A 23,554-nucleotide genomic window follows, 5' to 3' on the forward strand; every position below is an offset into this window, starting at 1 on the left:
TTGCATGAAAATTCGTTATCTATAGTCTTTTGCATGAAAATTTGTGAAATTTAGTCTTTTGCATGAAAAATCGTGAACTATAGTCATTTGCATGAAAAATCGTGAATTATAGACTTTTGCATGAAAATTCGTGAACTATAGTCTTTTGCATGAAAATTCGTGAACTATAGTCTTTTGCATGAAAATTTGTGAAATTTAGTCTTTTCCATGAAAATTCGTGAACTATAGTCTTTTGCATGAAAATTCGTGAACTATAGTCTTTTGCATGAAAATTCGTGAAATATAGTCTTTTGCATGAAAAATCGTGAACTATAGTCTTTTGCATGAAAATTCGTGAAATTTAGTCTTTTGCATGAAAATTCGTGAACTATAGTCTTTTGCATGAAAAATCGTGAACTATAGTCTTTTGCATGAAAAATCGTGAATTATAGTCTTTTGCATGAAAATTCGTGAACTATAGTCTTTTGCATGAAAATTCGTGATCTATAGTCTTTTGCATGAAAATTCGTGAAGTATAGTCTTTTGCATGAAAATTGTGAACTATAGTCTTTTGCATGAAAATTCGTGAACTATAGTCTTTTGCATGAAAATTCGTGATCTATAGTCTTTTGCATGAAAAATCGTGAATTATAGTCTTTTGCATGAAAAATCGTGAACTATAGTCTTTTGCATGAAAAATCGTGAACTATAGTCTTTTGCATGAAAAATCGTGAACTATAGTCTTTGCATGAAAAATCGTGAATTATAGTCTTTGCATGAAAAATCGTGAATTATAGTCTTTGCATGAAAATTCGTGAAATTTAGTCTTTGCATGAAAATTCGTGAACTATAGTCTTTTGCATGAAAAATCGTGAACTATAGTCTTTGCATGAAAAATCGTGAATTATAGTCTTTGCATGAAAATTGTGAAATTTAGTCTTTTGCATGAAAAATCGTGAACTATAGTCTTTTGCATGAAAAATCGTGAATTATAGTCTTTTGCATGAAAAATCGTGAATTATAGTCTTTTGCATGAAAAATCGTGAATTATAGTCTTTTGCATGAAAATCGTGAATTATAGTCTTTTGCATGAAAATTTGAAATATAGTCTTTTGCATGAAAATCGTGAACTATAGCCCTTTGCATGAAAAATTGTGAATTACAGTCTTTTGCATGAAAAATCGTGAACTATAGTCTCTTGCATGAAAAATCGTGAATTATAGTCTTTTGCATGAAAATTTGTGAAATTTAGTCTTTTGCATGAAAAATCGTGAACTATAGTCTTTTGCATGAAAAATTGTGAATTATAGACTTTTGCATAAAAATCGTGAACTATAGTCTTTTGCATGAAAAATCTTGAATTATAGTCTTTTGCATGAAAAATCGTGAATTATAGTCTTTTGCATGAAAATTTGTGAAATATAGTCTTTTGCATGAAAATCGTGAACTATAGTCTTTTGCATGAAAAATCGTGAATTATAGTCTTTTGCATGAAAAATCGTGAACTATAGTCTTTGCATGAAAATCGTGAATTATAGTCTTTGCATGAAAAGTCGTGAACTATAGTCTTTTGCATGAAAAATCGTGAACTATAGTCTTTTGCATGAAAAATCGTGAACTATAGACTTTTCTTGAAAATAGTGAACTATAGTCTTTTGCATGAAAAATCGTCTTATACATGAAAATTCGTCTTTTGCATGAAAATTTGTGAAATACAGTCTTTTGCTTGAAAATAGTAAACTATAGTCTTTTGCATGAAAAATCGTCTTTTACATGAAAATTCGTGAACTATAGTCTTTTGCATGAAAAATCGTGAATTATTGTCTTTTGCATGAAAAATCGTGAATTATAGTCTTTTGGATGAAAATTTGTGAAATTTAGTCTTTTCCATGAAAATTCGTGAGCTATAGTCTTTTGCGTCAAAATTCTTGAACTATAGTCTTTTGCATGAAAATTCGTCTTTTGCATGAAAGTCTTTTGCATGAAAAATCGTCTTCTGCATGAAAATTCGTGAACTATAGTCTTTTGCATGAAAAATTGTCTTTTACATGAAAATTCGTGAAATATAGTCTTTTACATGAAAATTCGTGTACTATAGTCTTTTGCATGAAAATTTGTGAAATATAGTCTTTTGCATGAAAATTTGTGAAATTTAGTCTTTTGCATGAAAATTTGTGAAATTTAGTCTTTTGCATATAAATTCGTGATCTATAGTCTTTTGCAAGAAAATTCGTCATCTATAGTGTTTTGCATGAATATTCGTGAAGTATAGTCTTTGCATGAAAATTGTGAACTATAGTCTTTTGCATGAAAATTCGTGAACTATAGTCTTTTGCATGAAAATTCGTGATCTATAGTCTTTTGCATGAAAAATCGTGAACTATAGTCTTTTGCATGAAAATTCGTGAACTATAGTCTTTTGCATGAAAATTTGTGAAATATAGTCTTTTGCATGAAAAATCGTGAACTATAGTCTTTTGCATGAAAAATCGTGAAATATAGTCTTTTGCATGAAAATTTGTGAAATTTAGTCTTTTGCATGAAAATTCGTGAACTATAGTCTTTTGCATGAAAAATCGTGAACTATAGTCATTTGCATGAAAAATCGTGAATTATAGACTTTTGCATGAAAATTTGTGAAATTTAGTCTTTTGCATGAAAAATCGTGAAATTTAGTCTTTTGCATGAAAATTCGTGAACTATAGTCTTTTGCATGAAAAATCGTGAACTATAGTCTGTTGCATGAAAATTTGTGATCTATAGTCTTTAGCATGAAAATTCGTCATCTATAGTGTTTTGCATGAATATTCGTGAAGTATAGTCTTTTGAATGAAAATTGATGAACTATAGTCTTTTGTATGAAAAATCGTCTTTTACATGAAAATTCGTCTTTTGCATGAAAATTCGTGAACTATAGTCTTTTGCATGAAAATTCGTGAACTATAGTCTTTTGCATGAAAATTCGTGAAATATAGTCTGTTGCATAATAATTCGTGAATTCTAGTCTTTCACATGAAAATTCGTGAACTATAGACATTTTCTTGAAAATAGTGAACTATAGTCTTTTGCATGAAAAATCGTCTTTTACATGAAAATTCGTGAACTATAGTCTTTTGCATAAAAATTCGTCTTTTGTATAAAAATTCGTCTTTTGCGTGAAAAATCGTGAACTATAGTCTTTTGCATGAAAATTCTTGAATTGTAGTCTATCATATGAAAAATCGTTTATATAGTCTTTTGCTTGAAAATTCGTGAACTATAGTCTTTTGCATGAAAAATCGTCTTTTACATGAAAATTCGTCTTATGCATGAAAATTCGTGAACTATAGTCTTTTGCATGAAAATTCGTCTTTTGCATGAAAATTCGTGAACTATAGTCTTTTGCATGAAAAATCGTCTTTTGCATGAAAATTCGTGAACTATAGTCTTTTGCATGAAAATTCGTGAACTATAGTCTTTTGCATGAAAATTAGTGAACTATAGTCTTTTGCATGAAAAATCGTCTTTTACATAAAAATTCGTCTTTTGCATGAAAATTCGTGAACTATAGTCTTTTGCATGAAAATTCGTCGTTTGCATGAAAATTCGTGAACTATAGTCTTTTGCATGAAAATTCGTGAACTATAGTCTTTGCATGAAAAATCGTGAACTATAGTCTTTTGCATGAAAATCGTGAATTATAGTCTTTGCATGAAAAATCGTGAACTATAGTCTTTTGCATGAAAAATCGTGAACTATAGTCTTTGCATGAAAAATCGTGAACTATAGTCTTTTCATGAAAATCGTGAACTATAGTCTTTTGCATGAAAAATCGTCTTTTACATGAAAATTCGTGAACTATAGTCTTTTGCATGAAAATTCGTGAATTAAAGTCTATCACATGAAAAATCGTGAACTATAGTCTTTCACATGAAAATTCGTGTACTATAGTCTTTTGCGCGAAAAATCGTGAACTATAGTCTTTTGCATGAAAAATCGTCTTTTGCATGAAAATTCGTCTTTTGCATGAAAATTCGTGAACTATAGTCTTTTGCATGAAAATTCGTGAAATATAGTCTGTTGCATAATAATTCGTGAATTCTAGTCTTTCACATGAAAATTCGTGAACTATAGACATTTTCTTGAAAATAGTGAACTATAGTCTTTTGCATGAAAAATCGTCTTTTACATGAAAATTCGTCTTTTACATGAAAATTCGTGAACTATAGTCTTTTGCATCAAAATTCGTCATTACATAAAAATTCGTGAACTATAGTCTTTTGCATGAAAATTCGTCTTTTGCATAAAAATTCGTCTTTTGCGTGAAAAATCGTGAACTATAGTCTTTTGCATGAAAATTCTTGAATTGTAGTCTATCATATGAAAAATCGTTTATATAGTCTTTTGCATGAAAATTCGTGAACTATAGTCTTTTGCATGAAAAATCGTCTTTTACATGAAAATTCGTGAACTATAGTCTTTTGCATGAAAATTCGTGAACTATAGTCTTTGCATACGGAAAATCGTGTACTATAGTGTTTTGCATGAAAATTCGTGAACAATAGTCTTTTGCATGAAAAGCAGTAAACTATAGTCTTTTGCATGAAAATTCGTCGTTTGCATGAAAATTCGTCTTTTGCATGAAAATTCGTGAACTATAGTCTTTTGCATGAAAAATCGTCTTTTACATGAAAATTCGTGAAATATAGTCTTTGCATAAAATTCGTGAATTATAGTCTTTCATGAAAATTCGTGAACTATAGTCTTTTCATGAAAATAGTGAACTATAGTCTTTTGCATGAAAAATCGTCTTTTCATGAAAATTCGTCTTTTGCATGAAAATTCGTGAACTATAGTCTTTTGCATGAAAATTCGTGAACTATAGTCTTTTGCATGAAAATTCGTCATTACATAAAAATTCGTGAACTATAGTCTTTTGCATAAAAATTCGTCTTTTGCGTGAAAAATCGTGAACTATAGTCTTTTGCATGAAAATTCGTCATTACATAAAAATTCGTGAACTATAGTCTTTTGCATAAAAATTCGTCTTTTGCGTGAAAAATCGTGAACTATAGTCTTTTGCATGAAAATTCGTGAATTATAGTCTTTCACATGAAAATCGTGAACTATAGTCTTTCACATGAAAATTCGTGACTATAGTCTTTTGCGCGAAAATCGTGAACTATAGTCTTTTGCATGAAAAATCGTGAATTATAGTCTTTTGCATGAAAAATCGTGAATTATAGTCTTTTGCATGAAAATTTGTGAAATTTAGTCTTTTGCATGAAAATTCGTGAACTATAGTCTTTTGCATGAAAAATCGTGAATTATAGTTTTTTGCATGAAAATTTGTGAAATTTTGTCTTTTGAATGAAAATTCGTAAACTATAGTTTTTTGCATGAAAATTTGTGAAATTTAGTCTTTAGCATGAAAATTCGTGAACTATAGTCTTTTGCATGAAAATTTGTGAAATATAGTCTTTTGCATGAAAATTTGTGAAATTTAGTCTTTTGCATGAAAATTTGTGAAATTTAGTCTTTTGCATAAAAATTCGTGATCTATAGTCTTTTGCAAGAAAATTCGTCATCTATAGTGTTTTGCATGAATATTCGTGAAGTATAGTCTTTTGAATGAAAATTGATGAACTATAGTCTTTTGAATGAAAATTCGTGAACTATTGTCATTTGCATGAAAATTCGTGATCTATAGTCTTTTGCATGAAAAATCGTGAATTATAGTCTTTTGCGTCAAAATTCTTGAATTATAGTCTTTTGCATGAAAATTTGTGAAATATAGTCTTTTGCATGAAAAATCGTGAACTATAGTCTTTTGCATGAAAAATCGTGAAATATAGTCTTTTGCATGAAAATTTGTGAAATTTAGTCTTTTGCATGAAAATTCGTGAACTATAGTCTTTTGCATGAAAAATCGTGAACTATAGTCTTTTGCATGAAAAATCGTGAATTATTGTCTTTTGCATGAAAAATCGTGAATTATAGTGTTTTATTGAAAATTTGTGAAATTTAGTCTTTTGCATGAAAATTCGTGAACTATAGTCTTTTGCATGAAAAATCGTGAACTATAGTCTTTTGCATGAAAATTCGTGATCTATAGTCTTTTGCATGAAAATTCGTATTCTATAGTGTTTTGCATGAATATTCGTGAAGTATAGTCTTTTGAATGAAAATTGATGAACTATAGTGTTTTGTATGAAAAATCGTCTTTTACATGAAAATTCGTCTTTTGCATGAAAATTCGTGAACTATAGTCTTTTGCATGAAAATTCGTGAACTATAGTCTTTTGCATGAAAATTCGTGAAATATAGTCTGTTGCATAATAATTCGTGAATTCTAGTCTTTCACATGAAAATTCGTGAACTATTGTCATTTTCATGAAAAAAAAGTGAACTATAGTCTTTTGCATGAAAAATCGTCTTTTACATGAAAATTCGTGAACTATAGTCTTTTGCATAAAAATTCGTCTTTTGTATAAAAATTCGTCTTTTGCGTGAAAAATCGTGAACTATAGTCTTTTGCATGAAAATTCTTGAATTGTAGTCTATCATATGAAAAATCGTTTATATAGTCTTTTGCTTGAAAATTCGTAAACTATAGTCTTTTGTATGAAAAATCGTCTTTTACATGAAAATTCGTCTTTTGCATGAAAATTCGTGAACTATAGTCTTTTGCATGAAAATTCGTCTTTTGCATGAAAGTTCGTGAACTATAGTCTTTTGCATGAAAAATCGTCTTCTGCATGAAAATTCGTCATCTATAGTGTTTTGCATGAATATTCGTGAAGTATAGTCTTTTGAATGAAAATTGATGAACTATAGTCTTTTGTATGAAAAATCGTCTTTTACATGAAAATTCGTCTTTTGCATGAAAATTCGTGAACTATAGTCTTTTGCATGAAAATTCGTCTTTTGCATGAAAATTCGTGAACTATAGTCTTTTGCATGAAAATTCGTGAAATATAGTCTTTTGCATGAAAAATCGTGAACTATAGTCTTTTGCATGAAAAATCGTGAATTATAGACTTTTGCATGAAAAATCGTGAACTATAGTCTTTTGCATGAAAAATCGTGAACTATAGTCTTTTGCATGAAAAATCGTGAACTATAGACATTTTCTTGAAAATAGTGAACTATAGTCTTTTGCATGAAAAATCGTCTTTTACATGAAAATTCGTGAACTATAGTCTTTTGCATGAAAATTCGTGAATTGTAGTCTATCACATGAATAATCGTGTACTATAGTCTTTCACATGAAAATTCGTGTACTATAGTCTTTTGCGCGTAAAATTGTGAACTATAGTGTTTTGCATGAAAAATCGTCTTTTGCATGAAAATTCGTCTTTTGCATGAAAATTCGTGAACTATAGTCTTTTGCATGAAAATTCGTGAAATATAGTCTGTTGCATAATAATTCGTGAATTCTAGTCTTTCACATGAAAATTCGTGAACTATAGACATTTTCTTGAAAATAGTGAACTATAGTCTTTTGCATGAAAAATCGTCTTTTACATGAAAATTCGTCTTTTATGAAAATTCGTGAACTATAGTCTTTGCATCAAAATTCGTCATTACATAAAAATTCGTGAACTATAGTCTTTTGCATGAAAATTCGTCTTTTGCATAAAAATTCGTCTTTTGCGTGAAAAATCGTGAACTATAGTCTTTTGCATGAAAATTCTTGAATTGTAGTCTATCATATGAAAAATCGTTTATATAGTCTTTTGCTCGAAAATTCGTAAACTATAGTCTTTTGCATGAAAAATCGTCTTTTACATGAAAATTCGTGAACTATAGTCTTTTGCATGAAAATTCGTGAATTGTAGTCTATGACATGAATAATCGTGTACTATAGTCTTTCACATGAAAATTCGTGTACTATAGTCTTTTGCGCGTTAAATCGTGAACTATAGTCTTTTGCATGAAAATTCGTCTTTTGCATGAAAATTCGTCTTTTGCATGAAAATTCGTGAACTATATAGTCTTTTGCATGAAAAATCGTCTTTTGCATGAAAATTCGTGAAATATAGTCTGTTGCATAATAATTCGTGAATTCTAGTCTTTCACATGAAAATTCGTGAACTATAGACATTTTCTTGAAAATAGTGAACTATAGTCTTTTGCATGAAAAATCGTCTTTTACATGAAAATTCGTCTTTTACATGAAAATTCGTGAACTATAGTCTTTTGCATGAAAATTCGTGAACTATAGTCTTTTGCATGAAAATTCGTCATTACATAAAAATTCGTGAACTATAGTCTTTTGCATAAAAATTCGTCTTTTGCGTGAAAAATCGTGAACTATAGTCTTTTGCATGAAAATTCGTCATTACATAAAAATTCGTGAACTATAGTCTTTTGCATAAAAATTCGTCTTTTGCGTGAAAAATCGTGAACTATAGTCTTTTGCATGAAAATTCGTGAATTGTAGTCTATCACATGAATAATCGTGTACTATAGTCTTTCACATGAAAATTCGTGTACTATAGTCTTTTGCGCGTTAAATCGTGAACTATAGTCTTTTGCATGAAAAATCGTGAATTATTGTCTTTTGCATGAAAAATCGTGAATTATAGTCTTTTGCATGAAAATTTGTGAAATTTAGTCTTTTGCGTGAAAATTCGTGAACTATAGTCTTTTGCATGAAAAATCGTGAATTATAGTTTTTTGCATGAAAATTTGTGAAATTTTGTCTTTTGAATGAAAATTCGTAAACTATAGTTTTTTGCATGAAAATTTGTGAAATTTAGTCTTTAGCATGAAAATTCGTGAACTATAGTTTTTTCGTGAAAATTCGTGAACTATAGTCTTTTGCACATATAGTCATTTGCACATTCACATATTTTCATTCCAAAGACTATAGTTCATGTATTTTCACAAATTTTCATGCCAAAGGCTGTAGTTCACGCATTTTCATGCCGAAGACTCTAGGTCACGCATTTTCATGCAAAAAACTATAGTTGACCAATTTTCATGCCAAAGACTACAGTTCAGGCATTTTCATGCCAAAGGCTATAATTCACGAATTTTCATGCAAAAGATGGTTCACCAATTTTCATGGAAAGACTTTAGTTCGTTACTTTCATGCAAAGACTATATTTCACGAATTTTGATGCAAAAGACTATAGTCTTTGCGTTTCTACATTTTCATGCAAAGACTATAGTGTTCATTTTCACGCATTTTCATTCCAAAGACTATAGCTTATGTATTTTCACACATTTTCGTGAAGACTATAGTTCACGCATTTTCATGCCAAAGGCTATAGATAATGCGTTTTACGTATTTTCATGCATAAGACTGTGGTATTTGCATTTTAACACATTTTGATGCCAAGGACTATAGTCTTTGCATTTTCACAAATTTTGATGCCAAGACACTAATTCATGCATTTTCACGCTTTTCATGCCGAAGACTATAGTTCACGAATTTTCATGCAAAACTATAGTTCATCAATTTTCATGCCAAAGACTATAGTTCAGGCATTTTCATGCCAAAGGCTAGAGTTCACGCATTTTCATGCCAAAGGCTAGAGTTCACGCATTTTCATGCCAAAGACTATAGTTCATGCATTTTCACACATTTTCATGCATAAGACTATGGTCTTTGCATTTTCACACATTTTCATGCAAAAGACTATAGTTCACGATTTTTCATGCAAAAGACTGTAGTTCACCAATTTTCATGGAAAGAGACTATAGTTCATGAATTTTCATGCAAAGACTATACTTCACGAATTTTGATGCAAAATAGATTTTCACACATTTTGATGCCAAAGACACTAATTCATGCATTTCACGCATGTTCATGCTTAAGTGTATAGTTTATGCATTTTCACGCATTTTCATGCCAAAGTCTATAGTTAATGCATTTTCACAAATTTTCATACATTTTCTCACTTTTACACATAAAGACTATAATTCTTGCATTTTCACATAAAGACAATTTACGCAATTTCATACAATTTCATTCACTTGATTCATACAATTTCATGCAATTTCATTCACGCAATTTCATACATTTTCTCACTTTTTCATATAGACTCTAATTCATGCATTTTCACACATTTTCATGCGAAAGACTATAGTTCACGAATTTTCATGCAAAAGACTATAGTTCAAGAATTTTGACGCAAAAGACTATATTTTACAAATTTTCATGCAAAAGACTATAATTCACGATTTTTCATGCAAAAGACTATATTTCAAGAATTTTCACACATTTTCACGCGAAAGTCTATAGTTTACGAATTTACATGCAAAAGACTATAGTTCACCAATTTTCATGCCAAAGACTATAGTTCACGAATTTTCATGCCAAAGGCTATGGTTCACGCATTTTCATGCAAAAGACTATAGTTCACGAATTTTCATGCAAAAGACTATAGTTCAAGAATTTTGACGCAAAAGACTATATTTCACAAATTTTCATGCAAAAGACTATAATTCACGATTTTTCATGCAAAAGACTATATTTCAAGAATTTTCACACATTTTCACGCGAAAGTCTATAGTTTACGAATTTACATGCAAAAGACTATAGTTCACCAATTTTCATGCCAAAGACTATAGTTCACGAATTTTCATGCCAAAGGCTATGGTTCACGCATTTTCATGCCAAAGACTATAGTTCATGCATTTTCACAAATTTTCATACATTTTCTTACTTTTCCACATAAAGACTATAATTTACGCAATTTCATACATATTCTCACTTTTTCATATAAAGACTCTAATTCATGCATTATCACACATTTTCACAAAAAGACTATAAGAATTATATTTATATAATTCTCAACCACTGTAGGAGAAACTCAGTCCCAATTAGATACAGATATTTGAGCTGGAAAAACTTATTCTCGTTTATTTATATCATACTGTCATATTATGCGAGTACACTTACATTTCTACCAAAGTAAAATATTCTTATTGTCTTTGTTGGTTTCGTACACATTTCTTATTTATTTATAGTTCAGTTTACTTCTACGTACATTGGTCTCAAATGTCTTGTTAAAATAAACATGAGAAGGGGCTGTAAAAGAGCAATAAACAAAAGAAGATATATTCGTCGTTTACTTGCTCGTCCAATGCTGTCAGCCTCAGGTAAAATAATCAACCGCAGAGTTCGTACCTGTAAAAAACACTCAGAGTAGTTCATACTTGAGATGAGACGAGAAAACAAGTTATCAATAAATGTTCAATTATTCTTACCAAAAAGAAACCAGTGGTTAAACTCATCCAAAGCAATGCTGCATAGTAACCAGTCGAATTAAATAACAAGCCAGAAAGCAATGTTAAGATTATGCTATGAAATAAAGCAATTGATGTAATTAAGTGATGGCAATTTACACAGATTAAGTTATGGCAATTTACACAGATTAAGTTATGGCAATTTACACAGATTAAGTTATGGCAATTTACACAGATTAAGTGATGGCAATTTACACAGATTAAGTGATGGCAATTTACACAGATTAAGTGATGGCACTTTACACAGATTAAGTGATGGCAATTTACACAGATTAAGTGATGGCAATTTACACAGATTAAGTGATGGCAATTTACACAGATAAAACTTGCTGCAGAAAAAAATACGTAAGCAATACTTTTTAAATCGCAAAATTTTTTCGAAGATATAGAAAAGACTAAAAAACAAGTGCATCAAAATGTCCGATTACACGATTTTTGAAATATATAGCCAGAAATTGAAATACTTTATCCAGACCAAACAAATGGACAGAATGTAATTTTTTCAATGTTCTCAAGTCAGCAGCGTGCTGGAACATTAAGAAGAACAACAAAACGAGCAACATTTAAGCCCAATTGCAATACTGAAACAAACAAACTCGATATACGTAGAATACAACTTACACAGAAGTTTCATTTACAAATTTTAGTGTATTTATTAAATTTTAAACTTACAAAATTCTTATTTGTAATGTAAGGGGTCCATTATGAGAAGGGGGCCCACAGTAAGTTCTCGTTTTTTCGTACTCGGCCAGCACGCCCCCTGTATCAAGAACGCTCTCCTAAGTTTGCTATTTAATTTGTTGATAAATGAACTTCACAAAATTTTATGAACTTAATAATACATCGACATCACGAAATTAAAGGCGAAAAAATGCCGCAACCAAACATTTACATTAACAAAGAAAAAATAAACGATAAGATTGACTGAAATAACACACAATAAAAAATTGTAGCAATAACAGATTCAAACCTATATCTAATAACAGAATTCGATATTTTACATACCCAACATATTTATATCCACAAAAAGCAACAAGGTCTAAGGCCTTTACTTCAGCCATGACACTGCAGACATAAAATGATAACATAATTGCAAGTACTTCAACAAATGACCAAAGAAATGCTGATGTTGCTGTAATACCAAGTTGCTCTGGAGAAAAGCTAAAAAAATTTAACAATGTAAACAAGTAGTGACGTACATATTAAGCATCACCAGAGATGTACATGCTAGAATCACCAATGATGTACATTCTAGGATCACCAATGATGTACATTCTAGGATTACCAGAGATGTACATATTAAGGATCACCAGAGATGTACATGCTAGGTTCACCAATGATGTACATTCTAGGATCACCAATGATGTACATTCTAGGATTACCAGAGATGTACATATTAAGGATCACCAGAGATGTACATGCTAGAATCACCAATGATGTACATTCTAGGATCACCAATGACGTACATTCTAGGATCACCAGTGATGTACATATTAAGGATCACCAGAGATGTACATGCTAGGTTCACCAATGATGTACAATCTAGCGCAGTCCACTCTACCAAGGATAGGTCATACCAACCAACTTGATGATGTCCTTGCACTGCTCAGGAAATAACTAACTCCTTAGTCACAAATTATCAGAGAAATCGTCTGATTGGAGTAAATAGCTCGCGTAGCAAGTAAAGAGTATATATATCTATAGTATACGTCAAATAGCATCGTAGGCTGATGTCAGTAAGTTGTAGGAACAGCACAATCCCTGCGTACCAGCTCTATGGCTGAAGCTTGCTATTGGTATATCCAGTCGGATAGCGTAGTAGGAGCCGAAGTTTCCCACCGAAACTGCTCAAACAAAAAATAACCTAAGTTCACGCATCTGAAAGGCGGTTTTACTCTTCATCAAATATTTTTGAATTTTCATACATTGTAAACTAAGACCAAAACTTTCATCTCATTAAATGAAAATGGATTTCTAACATCTTTCATTCATGCTTTGTACAAGCCGTTCATAATGCAAACCGCTCTTCCGTTTTGTGAGGTTGATTTTTCTGTTTATATTTTGTGTTAGACCAAACTGACGATTTAAATTACACATTCGAGCACAAATCTATGAGATATTTGGCTAAATTCATTCGTCTTCTAAGGTGCACAAAATTGTCAACGATACACTCTGTATTGCGCTTTTTATTCATCTGTGTACATCAGTGTTAAGTTCTAAAATCACTAGTTAAGAAAACACAAGTACTAAAGTAAATGGTTTGAACCCAGGAGTATCGTTACATGTTTGTGGATGTAGATCGTACAGTTTGGTAGAGTCCTGAGAAGTACTGTTGGTATTGATGTTTACTGACGTTTCGACAACCTTAGCGGTAGTCATCTTCAGACTGAAGTGAGTCTTGACTCTTAAGATGACTACCGCTAACGTTGTCAAAACGTCAGTAAACATCAACACCAACAGTCCTTCTCAGAACTCTACTAATCTGGACAATCTACATTCACAAACATGTCAAACATAAGTAAGTTCTTCTCAATACAAAACTCACCTATCCTGTATACCCATGACTAGACCAGCAACCAAAATATAAGTAACAAAAGCCATAACTAGAAAAATAGCCTCACATTTTAATCTCCACTTTATGAAAAATTTGATGTGACCATCTGAACGTCACTGTTTAGGGATTATGCGAATAGAAGGTAGTATAAAGATGGAAAATGCAGCGAAATTTTGCTTTGATAATTCTCTGGGCCTTTCTAAGAATTGTTGACGAATGCAAAACAAAGGCTGAAATGGCCGAGCTTGAGATTTGTCTGATTAAATTAATAATTGATTGGTTTGGTCAATTTCAATGATTGATTGTGAAATCTCAACCGATTCCCAAATCTCCACTTTATGCCTAAGAACTTGGTTTTACTTAGGTTTGAAGGATTGTTGATATCATACTCAGCTCTAGATAGTCATCCATCTCAAAATGTTTATAGAGATACACCTATCAATGACTTGCACTAAATTTATTGTTTGTCTAAGAAAGGTATCCACTGAATTTTTGAAATCAGTGACCTACCAGGAATATACATATCTGGTGCATTGACTTCATAACGTGGAGCAATTGGTTCTGCTTTGTTGTATTTTATTGACCAGTTCTAAGATGCAACAAATATAGAGATAAGGAGAAATAGTTGGAAAACTTCTTTGAAAAACTGTACATTACCAACCTGGTGTGAAAATGGAAAGAGCAAAAGAGCAAGCTTACGTCCAACGTAACTAGTATCAACAGCAAAATAGTACTTAAGGTTTGACGTCGACACAAACTTATCAATCTGAAATCAAAATGACGTTCGAATCAATAAATGATGTTTGGATAAATTAACACACTGCACATGAGTAAACTAACATTTTTATCAACATATTCTCGTCCTTGGAATGCTAAGGTCGTGCCATATTGAAATGCCATGTTTGTCATAGGATCGTTAGTGAATTGCGATGAATCAAAACCTTGATGACCCATTGGCTGCTGGGGCATGCCATGATTACTTGTATCATCAAATAGTGGAGTAGAATGCTGAGGACCTGATGTAAAAGTAAACATAAATTACATAATAACATATTGATAAATCATCGTAGGAAATTACATGTGAAAGACATTCTGTGTAACTGGTGTATTAAGTATAGCATTGAAAACCACAATCCAAACATAGTTTGCTAACTGCAATTTTCGCCATTCACTGAACAAATTTCCGAACTTCCTACCTCTGCGAGGCCGTTTTTGTGTCGCTCTCCTTGTTTCACCATAATAGTTATCTATTAAATTTAATTGGAAAAATTATCAACGTTGCCCAGTTTATGGTTTAAGAATTCTGGAGTTACAAATTATACTATGATACATCATACAGTGCTGCATTCACTAAAACCACAAAATAAATATCATATTTGATAATAATTGAAATAATAAAACACAACGATACATTGTTATTAACTAGACAATAACACAACGTTAATCAGTTCATGCACACTATGTATAAAACAAAAATTTTCATTTCTTCTTATAATAAAGGCATTCCACATTTGATTTAGATTACTTACCGCCCATAAATTGAGGAGGAGGATCCATGATTTTGAACTTTCGAGACTCGAAATTTATCACTTGTAAGTTGTTTGTGTCAGAGGTATGTGTATCTTCTATTGGTGCTTCCACTTTCGTGAAACAAGATTTTCCGAATTTCCTATCACAAAATTAAATGCATAATTTTCTTGAAAAATTCCTGGCATTTACTGCACAGTAGTGTGGCGAAAATCATTGCATACCCTCCCTGGCATTTGGCAAGACCGTTGCGACTGGGGCATAGGGGGTGTTGCACCCCTCTCATATAGTACATATTCAGGTAATGTTAACATAAAAAAGAAAAAGCAAATTCGGATTCAACTTTGGCGTTATGCTGGGACAGAACTACATTTAAAGTTCTTTCAAGTCTATATAATGTTTAAAATACCAATGTTAATAATAATTATTCAATTCAATAAAGCGTTATACTTGTAGAAAATAGAAAGAGTTCTGTCGAGTCATCTTTCTTAAACGATTGCCATCAACCTCTTTAAAAGATTTACACTTTTCCTGAGTTTAGCAAAGAACAAAAAGTGTACGTTAATTGTTCCTATTTCATTCCAGTGACCAAATGTTCTTTTCTTCAAACAATCAAAAAATTTTCGAGTACGATATATTGTGATCATATTTAACTTTAAGTTAAAGACAACTGTTATGTATCAACAGTATCATGAAATCGTAGTTAATGTGTTCAAAATAGAAACTTAAATAGTTTTATCGCAGTTACAATTATGCAGTGGAACATTTGTTTGAATCCTTTTAGATCATGTAATACATAAGTTCAATATAGCAGTGTAAAAACATCGTCTACAAGCAAAGTCTTATTAAGTACGGCAATGATATTATATTGAGATTGAGGCGGACATAACTTGCAAAACGCTAAATTTATCAGATGTTTAACGAACTTTCTGCATTTCTTCAAGAATTCTCAATCGTGGTCCCAAAGGAATTCCCATGTTATGCAGTCGTTGTTCCGTCATGTAAGGCCACTCAAGGATACCAACTTGATGCGTTTTGAAATGCGGAATGAATCGCTAAAAAGTATCATTATAAAAATTTAATTTTAGAAAGAACGAAAGCTGACAATATTCAGCTTTTTTGAGACGAGACCTGTCTTCTAGAAAACTGCTTCACATGCAGTAGAACTTACGTCATAGCCTATCTTCTTCAAGAGAATATCCATTAAAGGTGGTTCTTCACCAAAGAATCTAATGTCGGACAGCAAATGAAATTGAAAACTTTTATCATGAAGTGACATATACCGGCCTGAGTAAGTTTTTTATTACAATAAATGAGAAGTGTGTTAGGCAACCCTAAAAATGTCTGAAATCAATGACTGTAAAGTTAATGTTGTTGTTGTTGTTGTTGCTGTTTTAGTTAATGTTGTTGTTGTTGTCGTCATGATAATTAATAAACTCTATTGCAGGGGTGAAACTAGAACGCTCAGTAATTGATTTTTTTTGATATAGGGCAGAGCTCAATATATAAATATTCTCCCCCCCCCCTTCCCAAAAAATAACGTTCATGTTTTACCCATGCTCTATTGTGTATATACTGTGTAAACATGTACAGCATTACCCTCAAGTGTATATTATTCTGGAGTCATATTTAAACTGGGAATGTCGAAAAATGCAAAGATCCTAACCTCTTTAGTTTATCGAGACTTCGCATACGTTTATCATGACTGTGTGAACGAGGCAAATCTTCATGACGAAAGTTAATATTGTAAAAGGAATCTTTTATTTCGTTCATATCTTGTTGAATCCTTTCCAACTCCTGCCTCACTTTGGATTCTCCTCGTATTTGAGATCGGAGATAATCGATGTTTCTTGCTAATGTCACGACGTTGGACTCGATGTGATTTAGGCGACGATTCAAAGATCTTAAAAAAGAAAGACAAGACTCGTCAAGGGATAACAAGGGGTGCAACATCTTATATTTATCATCGTATAATGCTAAAGGCTAATAATAAAAAGTCAACAGGCTTACTTTGAATTTCTTATTCTTTTAGTGTACGAGTTCTTTTTTTTCGCTAAACGACATAAAGTATCTCTTAACTTTAAGCCTAAAAGTGCTCATAAAAGTGGTATTTTACATCATATTAGTAAGTAGATAATGTACACATATAGCACACTTGGCCAGCCCTTACACGGAGATCTTAAGACAGTAAACTTTATATTTTCTTGCGCTCACTCGATATACTTTCTAAAACTGGAAACTAATCAACACGGGTATAAGAGCTCCGTGAAATATTCCTGACAAAGTGCTAAATAACTGCACCTTATTATTACATTCCATTCTCATACATTACAATAAAAAGATGTTATGATAACTGACAGCCAAAACCAATTATTGCAATAACTGAGCTCACTCAAGTCAATACTCAACATAAACATTACCTTGTAGAATAGCCAGTTTTGGCAAAGGAACTTTTGATTTTCGTCTGTTGTCTTCGCCAGAATCAACAAGTGGGAGTAATTTCTCGTACATGGAATTCAATGCATCAATCTGAATAAAAATATTGAACAATTATTTAGTGCATAAAATTGATATTGCGACTACACCTGACCGTACCTTTTGTTGAATGGTGCAATTGTGTCGGTCTTCATTGAAAGTATCTGATGAACAAAATATTGAGATCAGTGATCTACTTATGAAAATGAAGTAGCGAATGATATTCACGTTAATTTACTAATTAAATAATTTGCCTTGGAAACCTTGGGAGAATTTAGACGATGTTTTAAAACGATCTTGAGCCACCACGCTGGACACATCAGATGAAAAATCCAGCGGCAGAGATTCAAAAGATGATGCGGAAGATAGATTGGGTAGTATTGGTGTCGCTGTAGACGATAGAGATACTCTATCTAATGATGAGTTGTCTTCAAGCTCTAATCCATAGTTATCCCTAGTATGTGCCCCCTCATCCTTCGAGGAATAAAAATTGGCAGATTGTCTGGAAGTGAGAAGTCTTACGTTTGATGTTGAAACAAAATCTTTTTCATCATTGGAAGATTTTTGTTTGTAACTAAACAAGGGTAATACAATACAATGACTAGACACAGTAAGGTGACTAAGAATTAGAAATAGACAAATTTACCTCTCAAATCTACCCGACGATCTCATCTTGTGCAAAGGATAGGAGGGCTAAATCATAGAAAGATTTTAATATATCTTCATTGAGTTCACTAAAAGACCCCGCAACACAGTCTTACCATGTATCCAATGTTATCCAAAGACATCCCTACTTTGGAATGCTCAGATAATTCAGAAGTCCACGATGGCCTTCTCTCGTTTTGCTGTAACAATTATAGAAACTTTTTTTTTAACATCAAACAAGAAATTCTACCAATGTACAAAACTAGCTGACCAATGAGGGCTCAAGTTCACGGCACTTGTCGTAATCAGACTCCGTGTCGCTCCCGCTCATGAGGCCTGGTAATGCCTCAATTGTCGGCGTAGTTCTCCCATCAGTATAAGCGTCATCTTCACTATGGTAACCAGAACTTATGCGCCCATTCATATGACTTTGTGATGTTTCTAACTTTCTATCAGCCACTGAATATCGGCTAACCTAAACATTAAAATATTTGATACAGTATTCTGATCTCAAGGAAAACGGATCGTAAAAAGATACGTTTACCTCGAAATGTCTTTCAAGATACTGGAAAAGTCTCAGAATACATTTTAAATTGCCTTCAATAATATCTGGAAAAGACGATAAGCATGATAGAAAGATGTAAAAATGGGTTGTACAGGAAAGTCCAGCAATTTCCCATTGACTATTTATTGCCCAGTCTTCCTCCATAAGAGTAATAATTCTCTGTTCTACAATATTGATCCGTTCTTTAACCAATGTGCAAGCCATAGCCAAATTTTACTTTTAGGGTTTGGGTTAGAGATTATTTTCACGGATTTCTACAAAACTCCAAATCATCACGAAATCCTTTTCATTCAAACGACTCAACGATCGCGAGAGTGAGGAACACTGGTGACGAATAAGAAACTATGGAATGCAATAACTAAAGACAACCAAAGAAACGAACCTTCAGGTGAAATCCCAGTTATTCGCACTCCATGGGAATTAAGAAATTGAAAACATGTCTGAATATTGTCAAGTTTTTCTGACCAGGTAACTGGTTGACGGTTAACGCCAGGAACAGTTTTCTTTGCTATTTAAATCAAACAAGCAGGAAATGCATGAATTCAATATTTGTAGGCTGCTGACTCAAATTACCTAATCCACTTTAGTCATCATGCAAACAGTACAAATGCTTTAAGATGGAAGGAAGGAAAAATACGCAATTGCATTAAGTCAACAACAAAAACTAATCGCAAAAACATGAACTTACTCAAACATTCCACAAGACTTAATAATGTTGTACCATCACCAACGGCTGTTCTAAGATCTGTGGATATTTCCCGATGTAATCCACGTATTAAATGATGATTACACCAAGCTGTGTAGTCCTAGTGACATCAATGTACGTATACTTATTGCAGTAAATAACTGTCTGGGGTGAAGATATGAAAAAAGTATTGTTTAACATGTATAAAACTTTAACTAATGTTCAATACGAAGCAAGATTCGACTAAATCTGATCAATAAAAAAATCCAAGTCAAAATTAGCATCCAAAACTTAGACAATGACATCGACACAGTATATCGTAAAACGAGTTATTGATTATTAATACCTCTAGGCCCTTTTCATCACATAACGAAGAATGTTGCTGAAATTGGGCATTTTCCCCTGACGCACTAAGATTTGAAGAGTTTCTTCGACGTTTTATACTAAAACGTCTGGCTTTTGATGTGAGTTTTGTCCACGAACTTTTCTTCTTAAGCGGGGGTCTCGCATGCTGAGGAGTAACGGCATTCGAATTCTAGAGAATAAAATCACAGCCTTCTAACAAACTGGAATAACTAAGTCGGTAATTGTGATACGATTCAAAGCTTACCTGACTGGAATAACCAGCTGTATGATCATGGTAAGAATGCGGTGCTTCGTTCATATTATCCAACGTTATCTCAAAATTTTTGATCAAGATAAGGATTAAACTCTAGCGATAATAATTAATAATGCGTTGTCAAGATTCTTAATTAAACAAAGCCCAACTCTGTCATTCAAACCAAGTCGCACTATTGACCTTCTTGTAAAGCCATTGGTTAGCACTGCATACATGGTACCCGTCAAACGATCGTATGCAGTACAGGACTGCTGACGGTAAAAATACATAGAGAAAAACACATGACACCAGTTTATGAGTAAGTTTTAATTGTCATAAGAACAATCATCGAATGGCAATTAAACAGCTATTAACCACTAGGTTTAACATATCAGCTAAACAAGTAATTTATAATGAATATAAGAACACAGCGTATAATAAGAAATATAAATATAAAAAGAAACAAATGAAAGTTTGGTTGTTTCTTCCTGGATTTCTCGTCTTGTGTTGTTTTACTCTTGTTGTTCTTGACCACTTTTTTTATCTTCATTTCCAACTTCAGAACCAACCATAGAAACATTGCTGTCAACCAACTCATCGCTTTCTTTTAAGTTTTCATTTCTGCTTAATGGGTCTTCAATTTTTACATGAATAACCTGGTTCTCATTGGGATCAGTTGGGATGACCTCACTCTTACTAGGATACTCAAGGGTCCCCTGTGTACCTGACAATTCACCATCTTCATTCTTCGTTTTAACAATTTTTTCGGCGCTATTTTCATCTACCTGTTCACTGTCTATTTCTTCTTTCTCTACACTCTTCACATCCATCTCATTCTCGTAACTTTCTGTCTTCTCTATAAGTTCATCATTCTTTATTTCCATACCTTTATTCTCCATGCTCTCTCTCTTATCCATCACTTCATTTATTTCATTGTGTTTCTCAACTAAAATCTCACTATCCTTGGATGTTAAAACTACATTCCTTTGTTTCTCACTAACAACTTTTCTCCCCTCTTTCTCTTCATTATCACTCTCTAACACAGACTGGTTTAAACTTAAATCAACATCTTGTTGAATCATAGACTCCTCCCCAGGTCCCTCATCACCACCATCCTTTTTTTCCATGGTTTCCACAATTTCTTCACGTCTGATCTTTATTTCTTCTGCAGGTGGAAGTTAGTGAATAAAGTTTTAGATCCTAATCAAAGAAAATGCTTACTTCATAAATTTTCTCCTCCTCACTCACCTTCAACATGTTGAGAATTTTTCTCTAATAATCCCAAAGTATAATCATTATGCTTGGCTGGAAGGTAGAAGATATGTGGCTTTGCATTTGTTCTTATAAATTTGCTAAGTTTTCTGTCATGTGTGTCCCACTCTTCAAGCTAAAAGAAGAATATATTTGGATAAAATGTTTCCATAATACCAAAATAGCACAAAGTTAATTAAACATTTTGAATAAATGACAATTGTTTTGGCACATGTTACACCATTAGGGAAAAGTGAATGAGAGGTTTTAAAATTTGTTTTAATTGCTAAGTCTTGAAGAAATTTCAAACTATTTAAAAATAGGAAATAGCATTAAGTTTTTGTATTTGTTGAAGTTTAGGTTTATGTTTCTTAATATAAAGAGCTTTGTTGAGTTTAAAAGAAAAAGGAAAGCAAGTTGTGTCTAAGATGCAAAAGCATGATTGTGTGGTAGTTGGTTTTGCAGTGTGGTGACAAGAAGATAAGGAGTTTGAGTTGATGTGTGAGATTTTGAGACAAATGTCTGCTCATTTATCCTACAATCATTTTCACATGTAAATCATTACACCCTACTACATGTTGACTTTCCATTCTATATCTATGTAAATAACTCATTCACTTCAAATGGTGTTAAAGATGTTTGCAATAAGGACATTTGTTATAAACTTAAAATATTTAACAATAATGAATATTAAATTAATTGCAAGGATTTTACAATACCATTTCGGCTACTTCCATTTTCCTTTCCAATTCTTCAATTTTGTGTTTTTGTTCTCTGCGGGCACTAAAAAGTTCTTTCTTTTTACGGAATGCTTCTTCCCTCTCTTTAGCAGCAGCCTCTTCCAACTTGATTTCTATTTGCTTACGTTTTCTTTCCTATAATGCTCAGCTACTTAGTATAATATGTAGTTAGTATAATTGCAATTTCAACATCTCTATTTACCCTAGCAGCCTCTCTGGTGCTGTTTTCCTTGAACTTTTGCAAAGTTCCAAGAAGTACTCCAAACATTCGTTTGTTCCTGCACAAATGAAATATGTGAAGTTGTTCAGAGAAATTATTATAAAACAACAGTATATTGCTTCTTTCATAAGGACAATTACGTGTTTGAAAATTTTGAGGAATCCTTATCCCAAAGTATTGCCAAACTAAAATCATGCATTAGTATGTCAACAGTATTTGGATTTTCTCTGGTTTATATCTTATATAAAGTACCTTGTCTTTGTCTTGTTGTCTGTATTTGCTTCAATGGCTTCCCTGGAAGGGCCTGGTTTGGCAACAATTGAAGACTGGAGAGTGGGCTAAATAATACAATTTATTGAAATTACTGAAACATAGATATAATGTTTAATTATATTTTATCACACACTTTCTTCCCATCATCCTCCTCTTCTTCTCCATCACTCTCCAATTGGCCAAAATGTCGACGATTGGCTCGAGGACCAGTACTAAATCCCATCAATCATACAAATTAAATTTGCAGGGCAACGGAGAAATTGAGACGTTTTAATTCAGGTAATATTTAAACTAACTACTTACTTGTTAAATCCTAACCCAGCATTAAATCTCTTTGCTGGAGGTCCACCAATTCTCTCACCAACATTCCTTCGCACCAACATTCTTCTGTTTCCACCAGGTCCTCTAGAAGTATATATTTTAACTCAGATGAGCTGGGGTAATCACGTTTTTCTTTGGCACTATAACTGACTGTCTAGTGTGTTCACATAAATTTGTCCACAACTCACCACAGAAATCATTTATATCAGCTAAGCACTCACCTAGCCTCGGACGGATCTCTCCCGGTAAGCTTTTTAATGCTTTCATCGACATTTTTCAGCCCTTCCTTAGCAAGTTCGACCTCGCGTTGCAGGGAATTGACCACACTCTCGGTCGCCATTATCATGAATGAGATCACAGGACTCGCAAGCATTGCTCGCAGGCTCGCAGCAACTCGCAGGGGGTCTCTCAACCATAGAGATTATAAATAATACTAGAGGTGGGTGGCGTAGTGGTGGTAATGGTAGTATGGTACAAAAG

At 32.5% G+C, this 23,554-nt stretch overlaps 3 protein-coding genes across 5 annotated transcripts; all 3 read right to left on the reverse strand.

Annotated features, from left to right (window-relative positions):
• Positions 1-10,807: 10,807 nt before the first annotated feature.
• Positions 10,808-15,418, reverse strand: LOC124442642 (protein YIF1B-like). The gene is made up of 9 exons (XM_046993139.1): positions 15,304-15,418; positions 14,971-15,021; positions 14,615-14,790; positions 14,436-14,540; positions 14,285-14,363; positions 13,766-13,823; positions 12,226-12,381; positions 11,182-11,275; positions 10,808-11,101 (listed from the first exon to the last, which is right to left on the reverse strand). The coding sequence occupies exons 1-9, from the start codon at positions 15,329-15,331 to the stop codon at positions 10,943-10,945; spliced, it is 906 nt and encodes a 301-aa protein (XP_046849095.1). The 5' UTR covers positions 15,332-15,418; the 3' UTR covers positions 10,808-10,942.
• A 220-nt stretch (positions 15,419-15,638) lies between these two features.
• Positions 15,639-20,498, reverse strand: LOC124441825 (neuron navigator 2-like). 3 transcript variants are annotated; one of them, XM_046992293.1, is made up of 15 exons: positions 20,282-20,498; positions 20,018-20,206; positions 19,675-19,792; positions 19,369-19,494; positions 18,966-19,030; positions 18,693-18,896; positions 18,538-18,621; positions 18,423-18,469; positions 18,031-18,278; positions 17,897-17,940; positions 17,722-17,830; positions 17,312-17,354; positions 16,968-17,204; positions 16,473-16,530; positions 15,639-16,356 (listed from the first exon to the last, which is right to left on the reverse strand). In XM_046992293.1, exons 1-15 carry the CDS (start codon positions 20,333-20,335, stop codon positions 16,219-16,221), a joined length of 1,764 nt encoding a protein of 587 aa, XP_046848249.1. In that variant the 5' UTR covers positions 20,336-20,498; the 3' UTR covers positions 15,639-16,218. The 3 variants fall into 3 exon arrangements, with proteins under 3 accessions (XP_046848249.1, XP_046848248.1, XP_046848246.1); XM_046992292.1 differs by having other exon boundaries at positions 18,040-18,350; XM_046992290.1 differs by having other exon boundaries at positions 18,031-18,350.
• An 83-nt stretch (positions 20,499-20,581) lies between these two features.
• Positions 20,582-23,550, reverse strand: LOC124441827 (pinin-like). Its single transcript, XM_046992295.1, has 8 exons — positions 23,296-23,550; positions 23,057-23,158; positions 22,887-22,965; positions 22,733-22,818; positions 22,463-22,538; positions 22,240-22,395; positions 21,518-21,656; positions 20,582-21,434 (listed from the first exon to the last, which is right to left on the reverse strand). The coding sequence occupies exons 1-8, from the start codon at positions 23,445-23,447 to the stop codon at positions 20,782-20,784; spliced, it is 1,443 nt and encodes a 480-aa protein (XP_046848251.1). The 5' UTR covers positions 23,448-23,550; the 3' UTR covers positions 20,582-20,781.
• Between the last annotated feature and the right edge of the window lie 4 nt (positions 23,551-23,554).

The sequence above is a fragment of the Xenia sp. Carnegie-2017 genome, unplaced genomic scaffold (assembly GCF_021976095.1).
Source record: "Xenia sp. Carnegie-2017 unplaced genomic scaffold, XeniaSp_v1 HiC_scaffold_20, whole genome shotgun sequence".
In the NCBI taxonomy this organism is placed as follows: domain Eukaryota; kingdom Metazoa; phylum Cnidaria; class Anthozoa; order Malacalcyonacea; family Xeniidae; genus Xenia; species Xenia sp. Carnegie-2017.